General features: G+C 36.3%; 1 protein-coding gene across 1 annotated transcript; it reads right to left on the bottom strand.

Annotated features, from left to right (window-relative positions):
- Window positions 1-13,827: 13,827 nt before the first annotated feature.
- On the bottom strand, window positions 13,828-19,118 carry LOC144425106 (thiopurine S-methyltransferase-like). The gene is made up of 4 exons (XM_078114418.1): window positions 19,042-19,118; window positions 15,112-15,201; window positions 14,080-14,200; window positions 13,828-13,959 (listed from the first exon to the last, which is right to left on the bottom strand). Exons 1-4 carry the CDS (start codon window positions 19,116-19,118, stop codon window positions 13,828-13,830), a joined length of 420 nt encoding a protein of 139 aa, XP_077970544.1.
- Window positions 19,119-22,922: the final 3,804 nt, after the last annotated feature.

Below are 22,922 nucleotides of genomic sequence, written 5' to 3'. Positions count from 1 at the left end.
TATATATGTTTGTAGCTAAGTATAAAACACAAAGTTTTTCACAGAGGCATTAGATCGTAGGCTACAACATATCGTTTCTTTTTCAAACAAGTTTCTTGGAATGTGAACATTGCAAAAACTTGGTAGAGAACCAAAACTGACCTGCTGCTTCTTTAATTGTCTTGATATTGACACTGTAAGGAACACCCTCATGACCACAATTATGATGCATCACCTCCATTAAATAGATGCATTCGATATCGCACAGACTTTTCATCATTTTTAGATACCTTTTGACACACAATAATTAACATAACATGCAACATTTTTTTCTTCGAAAAGGGGCCAAAAGAAAGCAGTTCCGTTGACTGTTGGACACGAAATGTTGTCGCTAAAATGTCATTACTTTTATTTATTTAAAAAATAAGATGCGGGCCGAACGGGATTCTTTTTCTACAATGAATTTTTTTGTGCTGAACGTCATCAAATTAAAAAATTGCGCAACTTGCGGAGGTTCCGGAAAGCTTTAATGCCCGTACTTCTTCGTTTGAGCATAGCTCTTTGTTTCTATTACACGAGCAGTTTTTAGGTTTCGGCCTCTTAGTTTCTCTCAATGTACAATGCAGTGAGACAGAAAAACGATGGAAAACAGGAAGCACGATATAACGACAGCAAAATGGCCTTGTTATGTCCAAGATCTAGCCCAGGGGTGGGCAAGGTTTTTGAACCTGCGGCCAAAAATTTGACCCACATGGTCTGGTGGGCCATGTAAGTGTGACGTGAAAAGCTACTTTTTATGAACAATATTTACAGTGTTACAAAGCAAAGATTGAAAACAATATGCCTCCTGTGGAAATAAATGCAACCGCAATCTCAACAAATTCCTTGAGCTATTTTTAGCTAAACCATCAAAATTTGGTTTAAGTTTGGTTGTGGCAGAATCAGGCGGGCTAGATTGAACTACTCAACGGGCTGGATTTGGCCCGCGGGCCATACTTTGTCCATGTCTGATCTAGCCCGTGCACAAAAAAAACGTGTCTTTAATTTCTCACCCTGGTATTAGGTATTGAGAGTTTCATAGTGTCTGCTATGTTACCAATATTTTTGTCAATATGATGATCGCTACCAACTGCTTGACGCGAAAGTTCATATAGCTCAACAGGTGTGCGATACTGATTATAGATATTTAAAGTATTTTATCAAATATTGTAACGAACAATTAATTAAACAAATAGTAAACTTCCGATGCAGTCCTTTTTCTGTGTAGCGCGACCATCAATACCAAAGTTTATATATAATCATACAGTATAGGGCGCGATCCTTCACAGCCCGTAGGACTATTATAGAACTCATCCTTTTGATGTCTCTGGAAATGTGACTTATATTTAGCGATCTCGGCAATATGAGTTATCCATTTGGGTCCCTACGACAACAACTAATGCATTTAGTAATGCTCTACTATTACAACGAATTTGCAACAAATTGAGCACCCAATCGGCTTCAGTTTTTCAACAAAGTGGTAGCGAGAACTATTGTTCTATGAGGAACTTGAGTTGAAAGATAGGGCTTACTAAGTTTTAGGATTCTTTTAATAGAAAAGAGCCCAATGAAGCGACTTGTGGAAAATTACATGCCTATGGTCAATTGTGGGTGTGACTTTCACTCATCACAATACGGTAAGTTCAATTTTAACCATTGGTTTTGTGTTCGGCTTCCTTAGATATCAGAAACTAAACAATCAATATCATGCCGCGTGATTGGTTTCTTGCTCAATTAGACAATTCCAATTCATACCTTATCGATACCACTTGATTACGATTTAAAAAATGTTGTTACCTAGTTCTATCCTGTGAAGGTATTGATGTAAATGCAGCTCTGTCCCATATGGCATCGAATTTTCCAAGAATGCCTTCGTCGACGTTGAAAATATTGCTTTGATAAATTGTTATATTTAAGTTGTTGGCCTTAAAAATAACATGGAGTGCTGTAACATGTAGGTGGGCTACATGGGAAATACAAATAACGTTTATACTTTGTGCGTTTCAATTGCGACTTTAAAAATGAAAACTAAAAAAAATATTTACTTTATACACTTGAAGATCTGTCTTGTAAATTTGATGTTCAAGTTTGTTAATGTTGAAAAGCTTTCTAATGGCTACTTCTGAGTACTCAATGCCAACAATTTCGTGTCCTTTATTCGCTAACCTGAATAAAAATCCGTATGTTATTGAATTCTTGATTCATTTTCTAATCTAATCCAAATGGGCACAATTGGTTGACGTACATATTTACTTGCCATATTCACAAGCATAATCCATTTGAAACAAGGTTTTGGACTTGGCGGAAGTTGCAGCAGTTTATTCCTAAGTATTGCAAGTCGTGGTCTAAACATTTTGAGCACATATTATTTATGATAAAATCTTTCTCAGGGTGACGGTAGACGTTCTTTTAAAAGGGATGAAGCACGTATTTCCTGTTGTAAAATACTTCTATCATTTGAGCATAGTTGCTATCTTCAACAACTGGGAGTTTGATTAATACTTTGGAAATTTATATTATTGATCCAGAGCTATGTTTTTGATCTCCGTTGCAACAACTTTAAGATAACTAAAATATAACGTAAAAGGCAGTAACAGTGTGACTATTCACTTTTCCTTATATTGCAAACACCATAAGATTTAAAGAAAATATACCAATGTTACCAACCATATCATGTCACCACTTATTCCACACAGCGGGACAAATATTCTACTGTTTCGTTTCAATCCAATCTCGTTGTCATATCTTAGAAGATGGCTGACAAAATATTAATAATAATAACATTCGAGCATACTTTATAGCATTCCCAAAATATCCAAGGCTGCGATGTCCACATACGCACTCCTTTCAGCAATTGCAATAATACTTCAGATTTTCTAACCAAATGATATTTTTAATCAATGATCAACAGTTCTGTATTGAGGACTGTTTATGGCCCCTGTTTTGTGCCCACGAGGCGGACGAACTAAATAATGGCGATATTCATTAAAATATCGTGCGTCGGAGCACATTTCATTTATTCGTTTGCTAATACATAAAATTGCAGATTCTATACACTTATAAAAAGGGTATTTTCAGCATCTATCTTGTTTTTTTGACGCCAAAAACATCTTTCGTTGGTGATATTTTTGACAGTCGGATTGTTATTTATGCTTTTAGAACAACATTTAACATACTGACGCCGCAGTAGATAGGATTACAAGGTTCCATGTCGTTATTTGGAAGGTTTTTGAACTATCATTCCATAACGATTTGCTTGGGAGTACCCGAACGAAAAGTGGCACGTACTTCAGTATTCAAGTGAATCATTGGGATTTAAAAAAAACTTAGGTTTCAAAATCGACAAGGTGATCAGTTAACTTATGTTATGAATGTAATCATTCACGGTCCCTCCCACGAACAAAATTTATATAATCCTCTGATCATCAGTTCCTTTGCACCTCTTCATTAAAAGGTAAAACGCATAGAATGCTGCTTTAAATATCCCAAAATAGCATGAACATTGGTATCAAAATTGTTTCGGCAATTGCAAAACAAAATTTCGGCAAAAAAAATTTGAACACCATACTCGCGAATGCGTGAGGGAGGCAAGTTCTGAAACTAGATAGCGATCGGAGACCACCGACTTATCGATCCCCCGCATGTAAACTCTCCACATCGCAGACAGGGCATTGTTACGCACACAACCGTTCGCAGCGACGAAAGTTAGGGGATCCCCAAAACAGAAACTGCGGTTTTGATTCCCTTCCTCCGACTCAATAGCGACACCGCGTGTCCCATCACTAATTAATTAATAAATCGCTAATTATACGACATAATTCAACCAAAATCAATAGCCGAGATATGATGAATGCACATGCAAAATTTGGAGCAGATTCAACGTCGCTTTCGTGAGATATCGCGTAACATACGAAAGTGTCTAACAGACAAACGGACAGATAAATACCTATCAACATACTTACCGACCGGGATCGATAAGTAATGAGTTATCAGTACTACGTCATCAAAGGTCATTTTCCAACTGCGATCGAATTCGCTGGAGCGGTTTTTAAAAATTCATAAGTATAAAACTAAGTCGACTTCATGTAAATAGTAAGCGTCAAAAATTCTGAAGATATATATGATACTTCAAAATCTTTGGATCGACAGATATAAAGTTGGGTAACTAACCAACAACATACTTTGTTGTGGTCAAAAACAAAATTTCGTGGTCAAAAACAAAATTTCGAGACCTTTGAATGGTATTGAAGACGGTTGATATCGGTTGTTGTAAGTGTAGTTTGCTTTGAAGTGCAAAGTTAAACTTGAGCAGTAGATTATTGTCTGCCATTATGGACAGATTATGAATCGTAGACAACCGTCAAGCAATTTGATGTGTAGCTCATTATAAAGCTAATTGTTTTCAAAGCTACTTATATCTATCACTTGTTAATTTGTCAACAGCAATTAATATCGCCGCATTCTACAAAAAGATAATTCACAAATCTCGTGGAGGCTTAAATGAAATACTAAAGAACCATAAATTCAGTCGTAAAGTGTGCATACTTGGAATCGATCACAATAGGAAGTCGCCAAGAAAGACGACCGCAAGGACTAAATCTAGTCACGAAATTGCAACGCACCCAAACCATGTTTACAAAACAAGACATTCAAAAGATAAATGTATTGACAAACGCAGGGTTCAGATACAACATTAAGATAAACTATTGAGGTACCGATATAACACGAGGCAAATTATGAATCCTGAAGTCGCTCGTTTTTAAACCACATTCACGCTAAATATAAAATGTATTTTCAAGTTGTTGATCCAATACTATTAAGCTAATAGGAAGTACATCACACAGCATTACCGATACTCAATTTTATGTGTACACCATCATGTAATAGAACGCCATCTTGATCTAAGAAACTCACAAATTGCGCAACTCACCGACCTATTATGGTTCAACAATATTTCATATGCAATGACGGCCATATACGACACTATTTTGTATGACATAAAAAACTGAGAACCCGTCAACACACGGTTCATTGTAAATATCCTCATACATAACAAGCCTACAGATCAGTCAGTATACATATATCGAACATTTAGAACTTGGGTAAACTTTTCACAAAACGCTATATATATTTATTTTAAACTTTAAAACTCAACAAAATTGACGCAGCTTCTACATTATTTTACCACATGAAATATCAGAAACCCCCGACTCTTTTACTACAAGTTTATCTGGAATGCAAAAGCATGCAAATATAAAGAATATACTCATAAACTTAGGGGGTCGTGTAATGTTATACCGCAATGTCGACTAATCGCTCAATCGGTATTTTACTCACTTGTGAGGTTTCGGAACAAAATCCCAAGGAATAAAATTTCTCTTCCAGAATATTCTATCCCAATCTTTAATCATGAGAAACATTTCAATCTTATCTTTCGAATCCATTCAATGAACTTAAAAAGATTCTGATCGTTGTTGAGTTTAAAAAAAAACATTGTCAGTTTAGTTAGCAATTCCGAAAATTAGATTATTTCTGATAATGTTGAGGTAATATAACAGTACAATATATAATTTTATCAGCTTATTATTTAGCACACATGCTAAGCCAACAGATACGCGTTGCATATAATTAAAATACAAGAAAAAAACTCGAGAATAAACACGGAATCGTGGTGAGTCGGTGTGGTTATAGTATCAATATTTTATATAATATGATCTTTGTATGGTGTAGCCTTGATTGACAATAGATTCAGAATGTCATCAATTTCTCCTGGTAGGTAGGAACCCATCCTCTTTTCCGAATATAGGGAAACGCATTCGAACATATCACCTACAATATTATGAAATATTTGAACATTTCGTGAAGCATCTCCTATATGTATTTTGATAAAGCTAGTCCCTGTCAAACTTCGATTCATTTGTAACAAATAAGCCGCCAGTCATTAGGATAATTTTGGACGGTCTCAACAACGTCCGATAAGTACTACTTATATATATATTTTTGTAGCTAAGTATAAAACACAAAGTTTTTCACAGAGGCATTAGATCGTAGGCTACAACATATCGTTTCTTTTTCAAACAAGTTTCTTGGAATGTGAACATTGCAAAAACTTGGTAGAGAACCAAAACTGACCTGCTGCTTCTTTAATTGTCTTGATATTGACACTGTAAGGAACACCCTCATGACCACAATTATGATGCATCACCTCCATTAAATAGATGCATTCGATATCGCACAGACTTTTCATCACTTTTAGGTACCTTTTGACACACAATAATTAACATAACATGCAACATTTTTTTCTTCGAAAAGGGGCCAAAAGAAAGCAGTTCCGTTGACTGTTGGACACGAAATGTTGTCGCTAAAATGTCATTACTTTTATTTATTTAAAAAATAAGATGCGGGCCGAACGGGATTCTTTTTCTACAATGAATTTTTTTGTGCTGAACGTCATCAAATTAAAAAATTGCGCAACTTGCGGAGGTTCCGGAAAGCTTTAATGCCCGTACTTCTTCGTTTGAGCATAGCTCTTTGTTTCTATTACACGAGCAGTTTTTAGGTTTCGGCCTCTTAGTTTCTCTCAATGTACAATGCAGTGAGACAGAAAAACGATGGAAAACAGGAAGCACGATATAACGACAGCAAAATGGCCTTGTTATGTCCAAGATCTAGCCCAGGGGTGGGCAAGGTTTTTGAACCTGCGGCCAAAAATTTGGCCCACATGGTCTGGTGGGCCATGTAAGTGTGACGTGAAAAGCTACTTTTTATGAACAATATTTACAGTGTTACAAAGCAAAGATTGAAAACAATATGCCTCCTGTGGAAATAAATGCAACCGCAATCTCAACAAATTCCTTGAGCTATTTTTAGCTAAACCATCAAAATTTGGTTTAAGTTTGGTTGTGGCAGAATCAGGCGGGCTAGATTGAACTACTCAACGGGCTGGATTTGGCCCGCGGGCCATACTTTGTCCATGTCTGATCTAGCCCGTGCACAAAAAAAACGTGTCTTTAATTTCTCACCCTGGTATTAGGTATTGAGAGTTTCATAGTGTCTGCTATGTTACCAATATTTTTGTCAATATGATGATCGCTACCAACTGCTTGACGCGAAAGTTCATATAGCTCAACAGGTGTGCGATACTGATTATAGATATTTAAAGTATTTTATCAAATATTGTAACGAACAATTAATTAAACAAATAGTAAACTTCCGATGCAGTCCTTTTTCTGTGTAGCGCGACCATCAATACCAAAGTTTATATATAATCATACAGTATGGGGCGCGATCCTTCACAGCCCGTAGGACTATTATAGAACTCATCCTTTTGATGTCTCTGGAAATGTGACTTATATTTAGCGATCTCGGCAATATGAGTTATCCATTTGGGTCCCTACGACAACAACTAATGCATTTAGTAATGCTCTATTATTACAACGAATTTGCAACAAATTGAGCACCCAATCGGCTTCAGTTTTTCAACAAAGTGGTAGCGAGAACTATTGTTCTATGAGGAACTTGAGTTGAAAGATAGGGCTTACTAAGTTTTAGGATTCTTTTATTAGAAATAAGCCCAATGAAGCGACTTGTGGAAAATTACATGCCTATGGTCAATTGTGGGTGTGACTTTCACTCATCACGATACGGTAAGTTCAATTTTAACCATTGGTTTTGTGTTCGGCTTCCTTAGATATCAGAAACTAAACAATCAATATCATGCCGCGTGATTGGTTTCTTGCTCAATTAGACAATTCCAATTCATACCTTATCGATACCACTTGATTACGATTTAAAAAATGTTGTTACCTAGTTCTATCCTGTGAAGGTATTGATGTAAATGCAGCTCTGTCCCATATGGCATCGAATTTTCCAAGAATGCCTTCGTCGACGTTGAAAATATTGCTTTGATAAATTGTTATATTTAAGTTGTTGGCCTTAAAAATAACATGGAGTGCTGTAACATGTAGGTGGGCTACATGGGAAATACAAATAACGTTTATACTTTGTGCGTTTCAATTGCGACTTTAAAAATGAAAACTAAAAAAAATATTTACTTTATACACTTGAAGATCTGTCTTGTAAATTTGATGTTCAAGTTTGTTAATGTTGAAAAACTTTCTAATGGCTACTTCTGAGTACTCAATGCCAACAATTTCGTGTCCTTTATTCGCTAACCTGAATAAAAATCCGTATGTTATTGAATTCTTGATTCATTTTCTAATCTAATCCAAATGGGCACAATTGGTTGACGTACATATTTACTTGCCATATTCACAAGCATAATCCATCTGAAACAAGGTTTTGGACTTGGCGGAAGTTGCAGCAGTTTATTCCTAAGTATTGCAAGTCGTGGTCTAAACATTTGGAGCACATATTATTTATGATAAAATCTTTCTCAGGGTGACGGTAGACGTTCTTTTAAAAGTGATGAAGCACGTATTTCCTGTTGTAAAATACTTCTATCATTTGAGCATAGTTGCTATCTTCAACAACTGGGAGTTTGATTAATACTTTGGAAATTTATATTATTGATCCAGAGCTATGTTTTTGATCTCCGTTGCAACAACTTTAAGATAACTAAAATATAACGTAAAAGGCAGTAACAGTGTGACTATTCACTTTTCCTTATATTGCAAACACCATAAGATTTAAAGAAAATATACCAATGTTACCAACCATATCATGTCACCACTTATTCCACACAGCGGGACAAATATTCTACTGTTTCGTTTCAATCCAATCTCGTTGTCATATCTTAGAAGATGGCTGACAAAATATTAATAATAATAACATTCGAGCATACTTTATAGCATTCCCAAAATATCCAAGGCTGCGATGTCCACATACGCACTCCTTTCAGCAATTGCAATAATACTTCAGATTTTCTAACCAAATGATATTTTTAATCAATGATCAACAGTTCTGTATTGAGGACTGTTTATGGCCCCTGTTTTGTGCCCACGAGGCGGACGAACTAAATAATGGCGATATTCATTAAAATATCGTGCGTCGGAGCACATTTCATTTATTCGTTTGCTAATACATAAAATAGCAGATTCTATACACTTATAAAAAGGGTATTTTCAGCATCTATCTTGTTTTTTTGACGCCAAAAACATCTTTCGTTGGTGATATTTTTGACAGTCGGATTGTTATTTATGCTTTTAGAACAACATTTAACATACTGACGCCGCAGTAGATAGGATTACAAGGTTCCATGTCGTTATTTGGAAGGTTTTTGAACTATCATTCCATAACGATTTGCTTGGGAGTACCCGAACGAAAAGTGGCACGTACTTCAGTATTCAAGTGAATCATTGGGATTTAAAAAAAACTTAGGTTTCAAAATCGACAAGGTGATCAGTTAACTTATGTTATGAATGTAATCATTCACGGTCCCTCCCACAAACAAAATTTATATAATCCTCTGATCATCAGTTCCTTTGCACCTCTTCATTAAAAGGTAAAACGCATAGAATGCTGCTTTAAATATCCCAAAATAGCATGAACATTGGTATCAAAATTGTTTCGGCAATTGCAAAACAAAATTTCGGCAAAAAAAATTTGAACACCATACTCGCGAATGCGTGAGGGAGGCAAGTTCTGAAACTAGATAGCGATCGGAGACCACCGACTTATCGATCCCCCGCATGTAAACTCTCCACATCGCAGACAGGGCATTGTTACGCACACAACCGTTCGCAGCGACGAAAGTTAGGGGATCCCCAAAACAGAAACTGCGGTTTTGATTCCCTTCCTCCGACTCAATAGCGACACCGCGTGTCCCATCACTAATTAATTAATAAATCGCTAATTATACGACATAATTCAACCAAAATCAATAGCCGAGATATGATGAATGCACATGCAAAATTTGGAGCAGATTCAACGTCGCTTTCGTGAGATATCGCGTAACATACGAAAGTGTCTAACAGACAAACGGACAGATAAATACCTATCAACATACTTACCGACCGGGATCGATAAGTAATGAGTTATCAGTACTACGTCATCAAAGGTCATTTTCCAACTGCGATCGAATTCGCTGGAGCGGTTTTTAAAAATTCATAAGTATAAAACTAAGTCGACTTCATGTAAATAGTAAGCGTCAAAAATTCTGAAGATATATATGATACTTCAAAATCTTTGGATCGACAGATATAAAGTTGGGTAACTAACCAACAACATACTTTGTTGTGGTCAAAAACAAAATTTCGTGGTCAAAAACAAAATTTCGAGACCTTTGAATGGTATTGAAGACGGTTGATATCGGTTGTTGTAAGTGTAGTTTGCTTTGAAGTGCAAAGTTAAACTTGAGCAGTAGATTATTGTCTGCCATTATGGACAGATTATGAATCGTAGACAACCGTCAAGCAATTTGATGTGTAGCTCATTATAAAGCTAATTGTTTTCAAAGCTACTTATATCTATCACTTGTTAATTTGTCAACAGCAATTAATATCGCCGCATTCTACAAAAAGATAATTCACAAATCTCGTGGAGGCTTAAATGAAATACTAAAGAACCATAAATTCAGTCGTAAAGTGTGCATACTTGGAATCGATCACAATAGGAAGTCGCCAAGAAAGACGACCGCAAGGACTAAATCTAGTCACGAAATTGCAACGCACCCAAACCATGTTTACAAAACAAGACATTCAAAAGATAAATGTATTGACAAACGCAGGGTTCAGATACAACATTAAGATAAACTATTGAGGTACCGATATAACACGAGGCAAATTATGAATCCTGAAGTCGCTCGTTTTTAAACCACATTCACGCTAAATATAAAATGTATTTTCAAGTTGTTGATCCAATACTATTAAGCTAATAGGAAGTACATCACACAGCATTACCGATGCTCAATTTTATGTGTACCATCATGTAATAGAACGCCATCTTGATCTAAGAAACTCACAAATTGCGCAACTCACCGACCTATTATGGTTCAACAATATTTCATATGCAATGACGGCCATATACGACACTATTTTGTATGACATAAAAAACTGAGAACCCGTCAACACACGGTTCATTGTAAATATCCTCATACATAACAAGCCTACAGATCAGTCAGTATACATATATCGAATATTTAGAACTTGGGTAAACTTTTCACAAAACGCTATATATATTTATTTTAAACTTTAAAACTCAACAAAATTGACGCAGCTTCTACATTATTTTACCACATGAAATATCAGAAACCCCCGACTCTTTTACTACAAGTTTATCTGGAATGCAAAAGCATGCAAATATAAAGAATATACTCATAAACTCAGGGGGTCGTGTAATGTTATACCGCAATGTCGACTAATCGCTCAATCGGTATTTTACTCACTTGTGAGGTTTCGGAACAAAATCCCAAGGAATAAAATTTCTCTTCCAGAATAATCTATCCCAATCTTTAATCATGAGAAACATTTCAATCTTATCTTTCGAATCCATTCAATGAACTTAAAAAGATTCTGATCGTTGTTGAGTTTAAAAAAAACATTGTCAGTTTAGTTAGCAATTCCGAAAATTAGATTATTTCTGATAATGTTGAGGTAATATAACAGTACAATATATAATTTTATCAGCTTATTATTTAGCACACATGCTAAGCCAACAGATACGCGTTGCATATAATTAAAATACAAGAAAAAAACTCGAGAATAAACAAGGAATCGTGGTGAGTCGGTGTGGTTATAGTATCAATATTTTATATAATATGATCTTTGTATGGTGTAGCCTTGATTGACAATAGATTCAGAATGTCATCAATTTCTCCTGGTACGTAGGAACCCATCCTCTTTTCCGAATATAGGGAAACGCATTCGAACATATCACCTACAATATTATGAAATATTTGAACATTTCGTGAAGCATCTCCTATATGTATTTTGATAAAGCTAGTCCCTGTCAAACTTCGATTCATTTGTAACAAATAAGCCGCCAGTCATTAGGATAATTTTGGACGGTCTCAACAACGTCCGATAAGTACTACTTATATATATATGTTTGTAGCTAAGTATAAAACACAAAGTTTTTCACAGAGGCATTAGATCGTAGGCTACAACATATCGTTTCTTTTTCAAACAAGTTTCTTGGAATGTGAACATTGCAAAAACTTGGTAGAGAACCAAAACTGACCTGCTGCTTCTTTAATTGTCTTGATATTGACACTGTAAGGAACACCCTCATGACCACAATTATGATGCATCACCTCCATTAAATAGATGCATTCGATATCGCACAGACTTTTCATCACTTTTAGGTACCTTTTGACACACAATAATTAACATAACATGCAACATTTTTTTCTTCAAAAAGGGGCCAAAAGAAAGCAGTTCCGTTGACTGTTGGACACGAAATGTTGTCGCTAAAATGTCATTACTTTTATTTATTTAAAAAATAAGATGCGGGCCGAACGGGATTCTTTTTCTACAATGAATTTTTTTGTGCTGAACGTCATCAAATTAAAAAATTGCGCAACTTGCGGAGGTTCCGGAAAGCTTTAATGCCCGTACTTCTTCGTTTGAGCATAGCTCTTTGTTTCTATTACACGAGCAGTTTTTAGGTTTCGGCCTCTTAGTTTCTCTCAATGTACAATGCAGTGAGACAGAAAAACGATGGAAAACAGGAAGCACGATATAACGACAGCAAAATGGCCTTGTTATGTCCAAGATCTAGCCCAGGGGTGGGCAAGGTTTTTGAACCTGCGGCCAAAAATTTGGCCCACATGGTCTGGTGGGCCATGTAAGTGTGACGTGAAAAGCTACTTTTTATGAACAATATTTACAGTGTTACAAAGCAAAGATTGAAAACAATATGCCTCCTGTGGAAATAAATGCAACCGCAATCTCAACAAATTCCTTGAGCTATTTTTAGCTAAACCATCAAAATTTGGTTTAAGTTTGGTTGTGGCAGAATCAGGCGGGCTAGATTGAACTACTCAACGGGCTGGATTTGGCCCGCGGGCCATACTTTGTCCATGTCTGATCTAGCCCGTGCACAAAAAAAACGTGTCTTTAATTTCTCACCCTGGTATTAGGTATTGAGAGTTTCATAGTGTCTGCTATGTTACCAATATTTTTGTCAATATGATGATCGCTACCAACTGCTTGACGCGAAAGTTCATATAGCTCAACAGGTGTGCGATACTGATTATAGATATTTAAAGTATTTTATCAAATATTGTAACAAACAATTAATTAAACAAATAGTAAACTTCCGATGCAGTCCTTTTTTCTGTGTAGCGCGACCATCAATACCAAAGTTTATATATAATCATACAGTATGGGGCGCGATCCTTCACAGCCCGTAGGACTATTATAGAACTCATCCTTTTGATGTCTCTGGAAATGTGACTTATATTTAGCGATCTCGGCAATATGAGTTATCCATTTGGGTCCCTACGACAACAACTAATGCATTTAGTAATGCTCTATTATTACAACGAATTTGCAACAAATTGAGCACCCAATCGGCTTCAGTTTTTCAACAAAGTGGTAGCGAGAACTATTGTTCTATGAGGAACTTGAGTTGAAAGATAGGGCTTACTAAGGTTTAGGATTCTTTTAATAGAAAAGAGCCCAATGAAGCGACTTGTGGAAAATTACATGCCTATGGTCAATTGTGGGTGTGACTTTCACTCATCACGATACGGTAAGTTCAATTTTAACCATTGGTTTTGTGTTCGGCTTCCTTAGATATCAGAAACTAAACAATCAATATCATGCCGCGTGATTGGTTTCTTGCTCAATTAGACAATTCCAATTCATACCTTATCGATACCACTTGATTACGATTTAAAAAATATTGTTACCTAGTTCTATCCTGTGAAGGTATTGATGTAAATGCAGCTCTGTCCCATATGGCATCGAATTTTCCAAGAATGCCTTCGTCGACGTTGAAAATATTGCTTTGATAAATTGTTATATTTAAGTTGTTGGCCTTAAAAATAACATGGAGTGCTGTAACATGTAGGTGGGCTACATGGGAAATACAAATAACGTTTATACTTTGTGCGTTTCAATTGCGACTTTAAAAATGAAAACTAAAAAAAATATTTACTTTATACACTTGAAGATCTGTCTTGTAAATTTGATGTTCAAGTTTGTTAATGTTGAAAAACTTTCTAATGGCTACTTCTGAGTACTCAATGCCAACAATTTCGTGTCCTTTATTCGCTAACCTGAATAAAAATCCGTATGTTATTGAATTCTTGATTCATTTTCTAATCTAATCCAAATGGGCACAATTGGTTGTCGTACATATTTACTTGCCATATTCACAAGCATAATCCATTTGAAACAAGGTTTTGGACTTGGCGGAAGTTGCAGCAGTTTATTCCTAAGTATTGCGAGTCGTGGTCTAAACAATTTGAGCACATATTATTGGACACGTTTAGCGGCCATAACGATCGTTTCAATATTATGTTGTTGTTGTTCTTTGACACGTTTTTAAAAAATCGCTTTTCTCTCCGAATACTGGACCAATTGCTTTGAAATTTTCAGTGGTTAAAGATTAATTTCTTCGCTAGAAGGCTATTACTTTTATTTATTTCAAAATTGTGCGTGAATTCTATGAAATTTGATATTTCGTCTAAAATTTTGCTGTATTATTTTTTATCCATGGGAACACGGATTTTAGTCAGTGTCATGACTGGCTGTACGTTTTGATTCTGCAAAATTCTTGCTACTGGAAATTCAGAACTTTTTTGAGGGTACCGGTAGCGTCAGAGGTACCGATAAAGACTGATTCGCTCTGGTCTAACGTGTCCATATATTTGTGCGTAGCTCTCTTGTTTATGATAAAATCTTTCTCAGGGTGACGGTAGACGTTCTTTTAAAAGTGATGAAGCACGTATTTCCTGTTGTAAAATACTTCTATCATTTGAGCATAGTTGCTATCTTCAACAACTGGGAGTTTGATTAATACTTTGGAAATTTATATTATTGATCCAGAGCTATGTTTTTGATCTCCGTTGCAACAACTTTAAGATAACTAAAATATAACGTAAAAGACAGTAACAGTGTGACTATTCACTTTTCCTTATATTGCAAACACCATAAGATTTAAAGAAAATATACCAATGTTACCAACCATATCATGTCACCACTCATTCCACACAGCGGGACAAATATTCTACTGTTTCGTTTCAATCCAATCTCGTTGTCATATCTTAGAAGATGGCTGACAAAATATTAATAATAATAACATTCGAGCATACTTTATAGCAGTGGTTCCCAACCGCCGGTCCGCGGACCGGTGCCGGTCCGCAAAGCTTTTTTGCCGGTCCGCAAGAAATTTTGTTGTCTTGTTGTTTTTATACCGTTTCAATCGCTTTACCGTAGACAAAGTTGCGTTGGCTCATTACGCAGTTTACTTCTGCCGTCATATTATGACGTCTTTCGCGACATGTTGGCGCCGTATTACGCGACATCTTGGCGCCGATCACTCACACTTTTCGCTTTTCCAGCTCCGATTCATCGCGAATGCGCTCCATCAAATCTTGCAAAATTAAGAAGCCTAAAAATCGGCACGCGTGCCTTTTCTGTTCTGCGTGCTTTTCCTGATTAATATGACCATTCATATGAAACGTAATGGATATCTCCTTGTTTAAACTAGAAAACAGTCAAGAACAGTATATTAATCCAGTAAGATATGAACTTGTTGCGACCCCACAGGTGGTCACGCGATACACGCAAAAAAAGCATGAGCCGCAGAGATCTTTTCCAGACACAGTAGGATTTTGAGCTTGTCGCCAAGTTATCGACGACTTTGTCATTGTAATGCAAATTCATTCCGTTTGAGACGTCGATTAACTGCAGAGGGATTAATATTATGAACCCAATGAAAAAGAAAAGGCTTGATTAAAATTGTGATTCTTCTTTACAGTTCAGATTGAAAAAGAATTACTTATCACAATTTTAGATATCTCTTGATAACGAATACCCATCGCCAAGTAATCGAGCAATCAAACTGTGGTCCGTCTTTTCAGCCAGTTACTGCGGTATGCGAAAAAACATTCTCATCACTCGATTCAATTAAAACCTCACTTTGATTAAAACGAGGCAGGGAAATCGGCTGCACGCGGCTGCAGAGCTACGTGTTGCAAAAACTTCTTTGCCTCGTTCGCAATCTTGTATTGGAAACGAAACAGCAGCAAAATTTTCACAGAAGTTAATTGTGCATTATTTTAATGTGAGAATTTAATGCGTGCCTTTCTCACGCATAATGGGTGCCCAGCACTGCATTTCATTACGCAAATATATGGTATTATTTTATGTTTCACTCATTTGTAATTTTTGGTCGGCACATTATTTGATAGTTATTCTTCGTGTGAAATGTTTTAAAGTGTGCTTTTTTGTCTAGAAGCATATTGAGTGCCCGACATTGCATTATAATACGCAAATATATGTTATTCTTTTCTGTTACGGGCATTTCAATTTTTGCCGGTCCGCGAGTACATTTAATCTAATTTTACCGGTCCGCCAGGGTAGAAAGGTTGGGAACCGCTGCTTTATAGCATTCCCAAAATATCCAAGGCTGCGGTGTCCACATACGCACTCGTTTCAGCAATTGCAATTATACTTCAGATTTTTCAACCAAATGATATTTATAATCAATGATCAACAGTTCTGTATTGAGGACTGTTTATGGCCCCTGTTTTGTGCCCACGAGGCGGACGAACTAAATAATGGCGATATTCATTAAAATATCGTGCGTCGGAGCACATTTCATTTATTCGTTTGCTAATACATAAAATAGCAGATTCTATACACTTATAAAAAGGGTATTTTCAGCATCTATCTTGTTTTTTTGACGCCAAAAACATCTTTCGTTGGTGATATTTTTGACAGTCGGATTGTTATTTATGCTTTTAGAACAACATTTAACAGACTGACGCTGCAGTAGATAGGATTACAAGGTTCCATGTCGTTATTTGGAAGGTTTTTGAACTATCATTCCATAACGAGTAGGCTTGGGAGTACCCACACGAAAAATGGCACGTACTTCAGTGTTCAAGTGAATCATTGGGATTTAAAAAAAACTTTGGTTTCAAAATCCACAAGGTGATCAGTTAACTTATGTTATGAATGTAATCATTCACGGTCCCTCCCACAAACAAAATTTATATAATCCTCTGATCATCAGTTCCTTTGCACCTCTTCATTAAAAGGTAAAACGCATAGAATGCTGCTTTAAGTATCCCAAAATAGCATGAACATTGGTATCAAAATTGTTTCGGCAATTGCAAAACAAAATTTCGGCAAACAAAATTCAAACACCATACTCGCGAATGCGTGAGGGAGGCAAGTTCTGAAACTAGACAGCGATCGGAGACCGCCGACTTATCGATCCCCCGCATGTAAACGCTCCACATCGCAGACAGGGCATTGTTACGCACACAATCGTTTGCAGCGACGGAAGTTAGGGGATCCCCAAAACAGTAACTGCGGTTTCGATTCCCTCCCTCTGACTCAATAGCGACACCGCGTGTCCCATCACTAATTAATTAATAACTCGCTAATTATACGACATAATTCAACCAAAATCAATAGCCGAGATATGATGAATGTACATGCAAAATTTGGAGCAGATTCAACGTCACTTTCGTGAGATATCGCGTAACATACGAAAGTGTCTAACAGACAAACGGACAGATAAATACCTATCAACATACTTACCGACCGGGATCGATAAGTAATGAGTTCACAGTACTACGTCATCAAAGGTCATTTTCCAACTGCGATCGAATTCGCTGGAGCGGTTTTTAAAAATTCATAAGTATAAAACTAAGTCGACTTCATGTAAATGGTAAGCGTCAAAAATTCTGAAGATATATATGATACTTCAAAATCTTTGGATCGACAGATATAAAGTTGGGTAACTAACCAACAACATACTTTGTTGTGGTCAAAAACAAAATTTCGAGACCTTTGAATGGTATTAAGGACGGTTGATATCGGTTGTTGTAAGTGTAGTTTGCTTTGAAGTGCAAAGTTAAACTTGAGCAGTAGATTATTGTCTGACATTATGGACAGATTATGAATCGTAGACAACCGTCAGTCAATTTGATGTGTAGCTCATTATAAAGCTAATAGTTTCCAAAGCTACTTATATCTATCACTTGTTAATTTGTCAACAGCAATTAATATCGCCGCATTCTACAAAAAGATAATTCACAAATCTCGTGGAGGCTTAAATGAAATACTAAAGAACCATAAATTCAGTCGTAAAGTGTGCATACTTGGAATCGATCACAATAGGATGTCGCCGAGAAAGACGACCGCAAGGACTAAATCTAGTCACGAAATTGCAACGCACCCAAACCATGTTTACAAAACAAGACATTCAAAAGATAAATGTATTGACAAACGCAGGGTTCAGATACAACATTAAGGTAAACTATTGAGGTACCGATATAACACGAGGCAAATTATGAATCCTGAAGTCGCTCGTTTTTAAACCACATTCACGCTAAATATAAAATGTATTTTCAAGTTGTTGATCCAATACTATTAAGCTAATAGGAAGTACATCACACAGCATTACCGATGCTCAATTTTATGTGTACCATCATGTAATAGAACGCCATCTTGATCTAAGAAACTCACAAATTGCGCAACTCACCGACCTATTATGGTTCAACAATATTTCATATGCAATGACGGCCATATACGACACTATTTTGAATGAAATAAAAAACTGAGAACCCGTCAACACACGGTTCATTGTAAATATCCTCATACATAACAAACCTACATATCAGTCAGTATACATATATCGAATATTTAGAACTTGTGTAAACTTTCCACAAAACGCTATATATACTTTAAAACTCAACAAAATTGACGCAGCTTCTACATTATTTTACCACACGAAATATCGGAAACCCCCGACTCTTTTACTACAAGTTTATCTGGAATGTAAAAGCATGCAATTATAAAGAATATACTCATAAACTTAGGGGGTCGTGTAATGTTATAGGGCAATGTCGCTTAATCCGCCAATCGGTATTTTACTCACTTGTGAGGTTTCGGAACAAAATCCCAAGGAATAAAATTTCTCTTCCAGAATAACCTATCCCAATCTTTAAGCTCCATAGCAAACACGTTATCACTTGATATTTTCCTTCCGCGAATATTCAACTATTTGCATACACTTCTCCAGCAATCATAATAAATTTGCCATATTGATATGATTATTTTTTTTAAATATATTTAAATGCGTTAAGTGTCATAAATACTGCCGTTTGGATAATCCAGAAGTACGTGAACCAAGATGGCGTACAAGCTGAACATAGTATGTGTAACAGGTTATTGTTCAGGTAGTGCGCCATTTTGGTGCCAAGTTAAATCGAAACTGCTAGCGCGTCCGATCGAACGCTGGAATACACATGTTTTTAGCAGTGTTGGGGGTCTAAAAAGCATTTCAAGCTACAAAAAAATGATTGTATTTTTTTACATTTCAAAAGGGGGGGGGGGGGGGGTCGACCCACTAAACCACCCCCCTGGCTACGCCGCTGGGCGTGGCTATGCTCCAAATGACCACAAAATGTAATCGTGTACATTAGATTACAGAAACTCCAAATCGGTTATTGATTGATCCATCAAATTGCTATGATCTAAAGTTTCTGAAGAAAATGTCATTCAATGAAAAGGTTCCGCATTTGGGTTGCCAGATTCCAGCGATGAAAAAAGCCATGTCAAAAAACAAAAAAGCCAGAAAAAACCAAACATTTTACTAAGCACCAACTTTATGAAGAAACTGTAAAATTATCAAATAAAATATTTTAAAATGTTTTCCCCTTTTCATTGCTGACAGATTCAATGGAGAATTTCGTACAATATAACAAGTCAGCATTGAATCTATTCAACATTTTAGTTAAAAGAACAAATTCCCTGCGGCTCTTGTTGCAAGATAGGAGTCCTGCTCTAATTCTGATGACTACCTCTAACAGACACAATTGAAGTCTATTTCTTGCTTTAGTTTTTATGCAAGTTGATAAAGTGAACACCCTCTCCACAACGGCATTGCTAATAGTTTTACGAGGCAAGTAAGTACAAATGTAACAAGTTCTTCAAATTGTGGAGTCTTCATAAACTGCTCTGTGTCCCGGGGTAGCTCAGTTTCTTTAAATTGTTTTTCTTCTTTCCAATCGATAAAAGACAATTTCCTGTAGGCTACTGTTGTTCTTCAACAATACTCAGAAATTTCTTGATCCAGGAAGTCGCTTTTTAACTTGATCAAGGGCTTCTTCAAGCATGGACAAACATCTTTCTGCTGTAGCCATCACACTCTGCCAAGAATTCAGTGCCAAAATTGACATTATAAATACATTTTGTCCTAATATCAATATATATCCTACTATTAGGATTTCTATAGTGCATTGATAACTCATCATATATAGGCCGCGAGCCGAGGCCCTGAAAAACGCCTAGAAAGTGAGTTTCGTAGGGCACATCAGGTAACTACCTGAAAATGATTTTAAAATGTTCCCTAAAAATTTAGTAACGAATATTGCCTTCTTCCCACTTCCAAAAGTTGCACGTTTTACGGAAAAGACGCTTTTACTACAAGAAATATGTGCTGCGATCTGTCCTATATTCTCTACATTTTCGGCAATGAACAATGACTTCTGCATGACGTAACAATTGAATCAGCTGTTAGCGAGCGGATGAATATTAGTTATTACTGCTCGATCTTGCGTTGAGTTGGGCAGCCTTTCCATAGCGCTGTTTAGTTATTATTAGTTAAGTTATGCTAAGACGTTGATGAAAAATGTATAAGTAAGTTATTAAACACTTGTAGATTCTTACCACGGATATGGGCCGTGAGACGAAGCCTTGAAAACGCCCAGAAAATGAGTTTCGTAGCGAACATCTGGTAACTAAATAAATTCTTCAGTTTTGTGTGGAAATGAATAGGCTATACTGAACGCATTACAGCTTGTTCCACAATCCTGATGCGAAATTGAATATAAGAGGTTCCCGGAAATTCAATTACCATAAGTTTACAATACATACATAGGAACTATGCCATTCGAGAGCCCTACAGCACACTAACACAAATGTAACAAAAAATACAACAAAAAATACTTTAATTGTGTGACAGAAGTCGCGAGTGACCTCGAAATGCCCTATGACGGTATGAGTATGGACTATAGACTATATTTTTAAACATCAACTGTCTGTCTACAACTTGATTTCTCACCTCTCAATCGTGTCCAATGCTACTTTCTTTCCACTCCGGCATAACTTATCATTGCTTCCCAGGTTCTTGTCGACTCTATGAATTTAGATTTAGACCAACCGACATTAGTAAAATTGATTATTTTCTTCTCTTTCACACAACCGTGCATTACAGAAACAGCCATTAATTTCCAATTATGCTGTGGCCTATATAGTAGTATAAGTTGCTGAATAGTCAAGAAGAGTCATTAAATTAATCATAAACATTTCATGCAAGCTAGAAAATATCAATGTTTGTGACATATTATTCTAGGTCTAGCCTTCCTTGGAGTTACCGTACCTATTTAACAACGCCTTATGAGCTAGTACTCAACTAAAATTGCTATTTATGGTAAGGATATACAAGTGTTTAACAACTTACTTATACTTTTCAACACCTCCTTAGAATAGCTGAACTAATAATAACTAAAAAAAAAAAACTATGGAAAGGCTACTCAACGCAAAAGCGAGCAGTAGTAGTACATCTGATATTCATCCGACCACTGGGGATCCACCTACAGCTGACTAATTTGATTGTTACGTCATGCAGAAGTCTGCGTCCATTGGCCCATGATACCGGAAAAGAAGAGAAAATAGAACAGATGGTAACACATATTTATTGTAGTAAATGCGTTTTTTCTGTAAAACGTGCAGCTTTTGGAAGTGGGAACAAGGCAATATTTGTTACTAAATTTCTAAGGAACATGGGATCCGAACCTGCGAACCCATGTAGGGGTATCAGATGTCCGGGGGCGTGCGTATTCCTAATGAATCTATATTCTTTTCGAGAAATGTATCACTGCTCGATTTTTTTTATAAAGAGTATCATCCGTTCAGTTTTCAACTTTCTAATAATATGTGCGGCCCACCAATGACTTGCACCCCTTAATTATAGCCCGTGAACGACAAAAGGTTACCGACCCCTGCCGTGGGGCCTCACCCTAAATATTGAATGAATCGCCAAAAGATTTTCAGTTTAAAAGATGCATATTTTGCAGGTCGCGGGGCTGAGAATCCATCGGTGCTCCAGTTGATTGAAAAGCAGCAAAGAAAAAGAAATATGTAGCAATGTCCACGTGATAGAACCTAAATTGCCTTTACCCCAGCTAAAAACCACTCACAAAGCCTTAAAAAACATCAATACCACTATTAACATAACTCGATATTCAGTGTTAAATCACATTAGTAATTATAATAATAATTTGTATTTCTATCGATTATTGAGAAACAAACTTGGGTACTTCAGAAATATGTGTACCAAGATGACGGACAACGGAACATATAGTATGTGTACCAGGTTAGGCCATAATTTTAGGTACAAATACTACAAAACTCACTTGGTTAGTTCCTGAACTTGTAATGGAACTAAATAAAGAAAATTGGAATAAAATTATGGCCTAACCCTAACGTAGTACACATAGTACGAGCGTTCCGGTGTCCTCCTTTCTTGGTACGCATACTTCAGGGGTACCGAAACTTGACTGTAATCACATATATAGGCTATCATAATCTTCGTTTTAGCTGCTGTGTTTCTTCAATTGTTTTCGTATTCCATGAGTCCTATTGTCCATCTTGTTGTTAATATTTTGGCTGCAGTACTTTGCGTAAACATTTGCTCTAATTCTTGTGAATTTTTTGAATACTTTTTCAAATAGTGTTGTTACATCGTGACATTCA

This window comes from Styela clava, chromosome 7 (assembly GCF_964204865.1).
Source record: "Styela clava chromosome 7, kaStyClav1.hap1.2, whole genome shotgun sequence".
Lineage (NCBI taxonomy): Eukaryota > Metazoa > Chordata > Ascidiacea > Stolidobranchia > Styelidae > Styela > Styela clava.
Note: the sequence above shows the minus strand (reverse complement) of the source record. Positions and strands in the feature narration are given on the sequence as shown.

What these genes read in the sequence shown, in the direction of transcription:
- LOC144425106 (XM_078114418.1), bottom strand. Translation starts at nt 19,118, where the DNA reads ATGGAGCTTAAAGATTGGGATAGGTTATTCTGGAAGAGAAATTTTATT. An exon ending in TTTGTTCCGAAACCTCACAA is followed by an intron (nt 15,202 to 19,041) that starts GTGAGTAAAATA and finishes ATATTTTGTCAG; the next exon opens with CCATCTTCTAAGATATGACA. An exon ending in ATGAGTGGTGACATGATATG is followed by an intron (nt 14,201 to 15,111) that starts GTTGGTAACATT and finishes ATTTTTATTCAG; the next exon opens with GTTAGCGAATAAAGGACACG.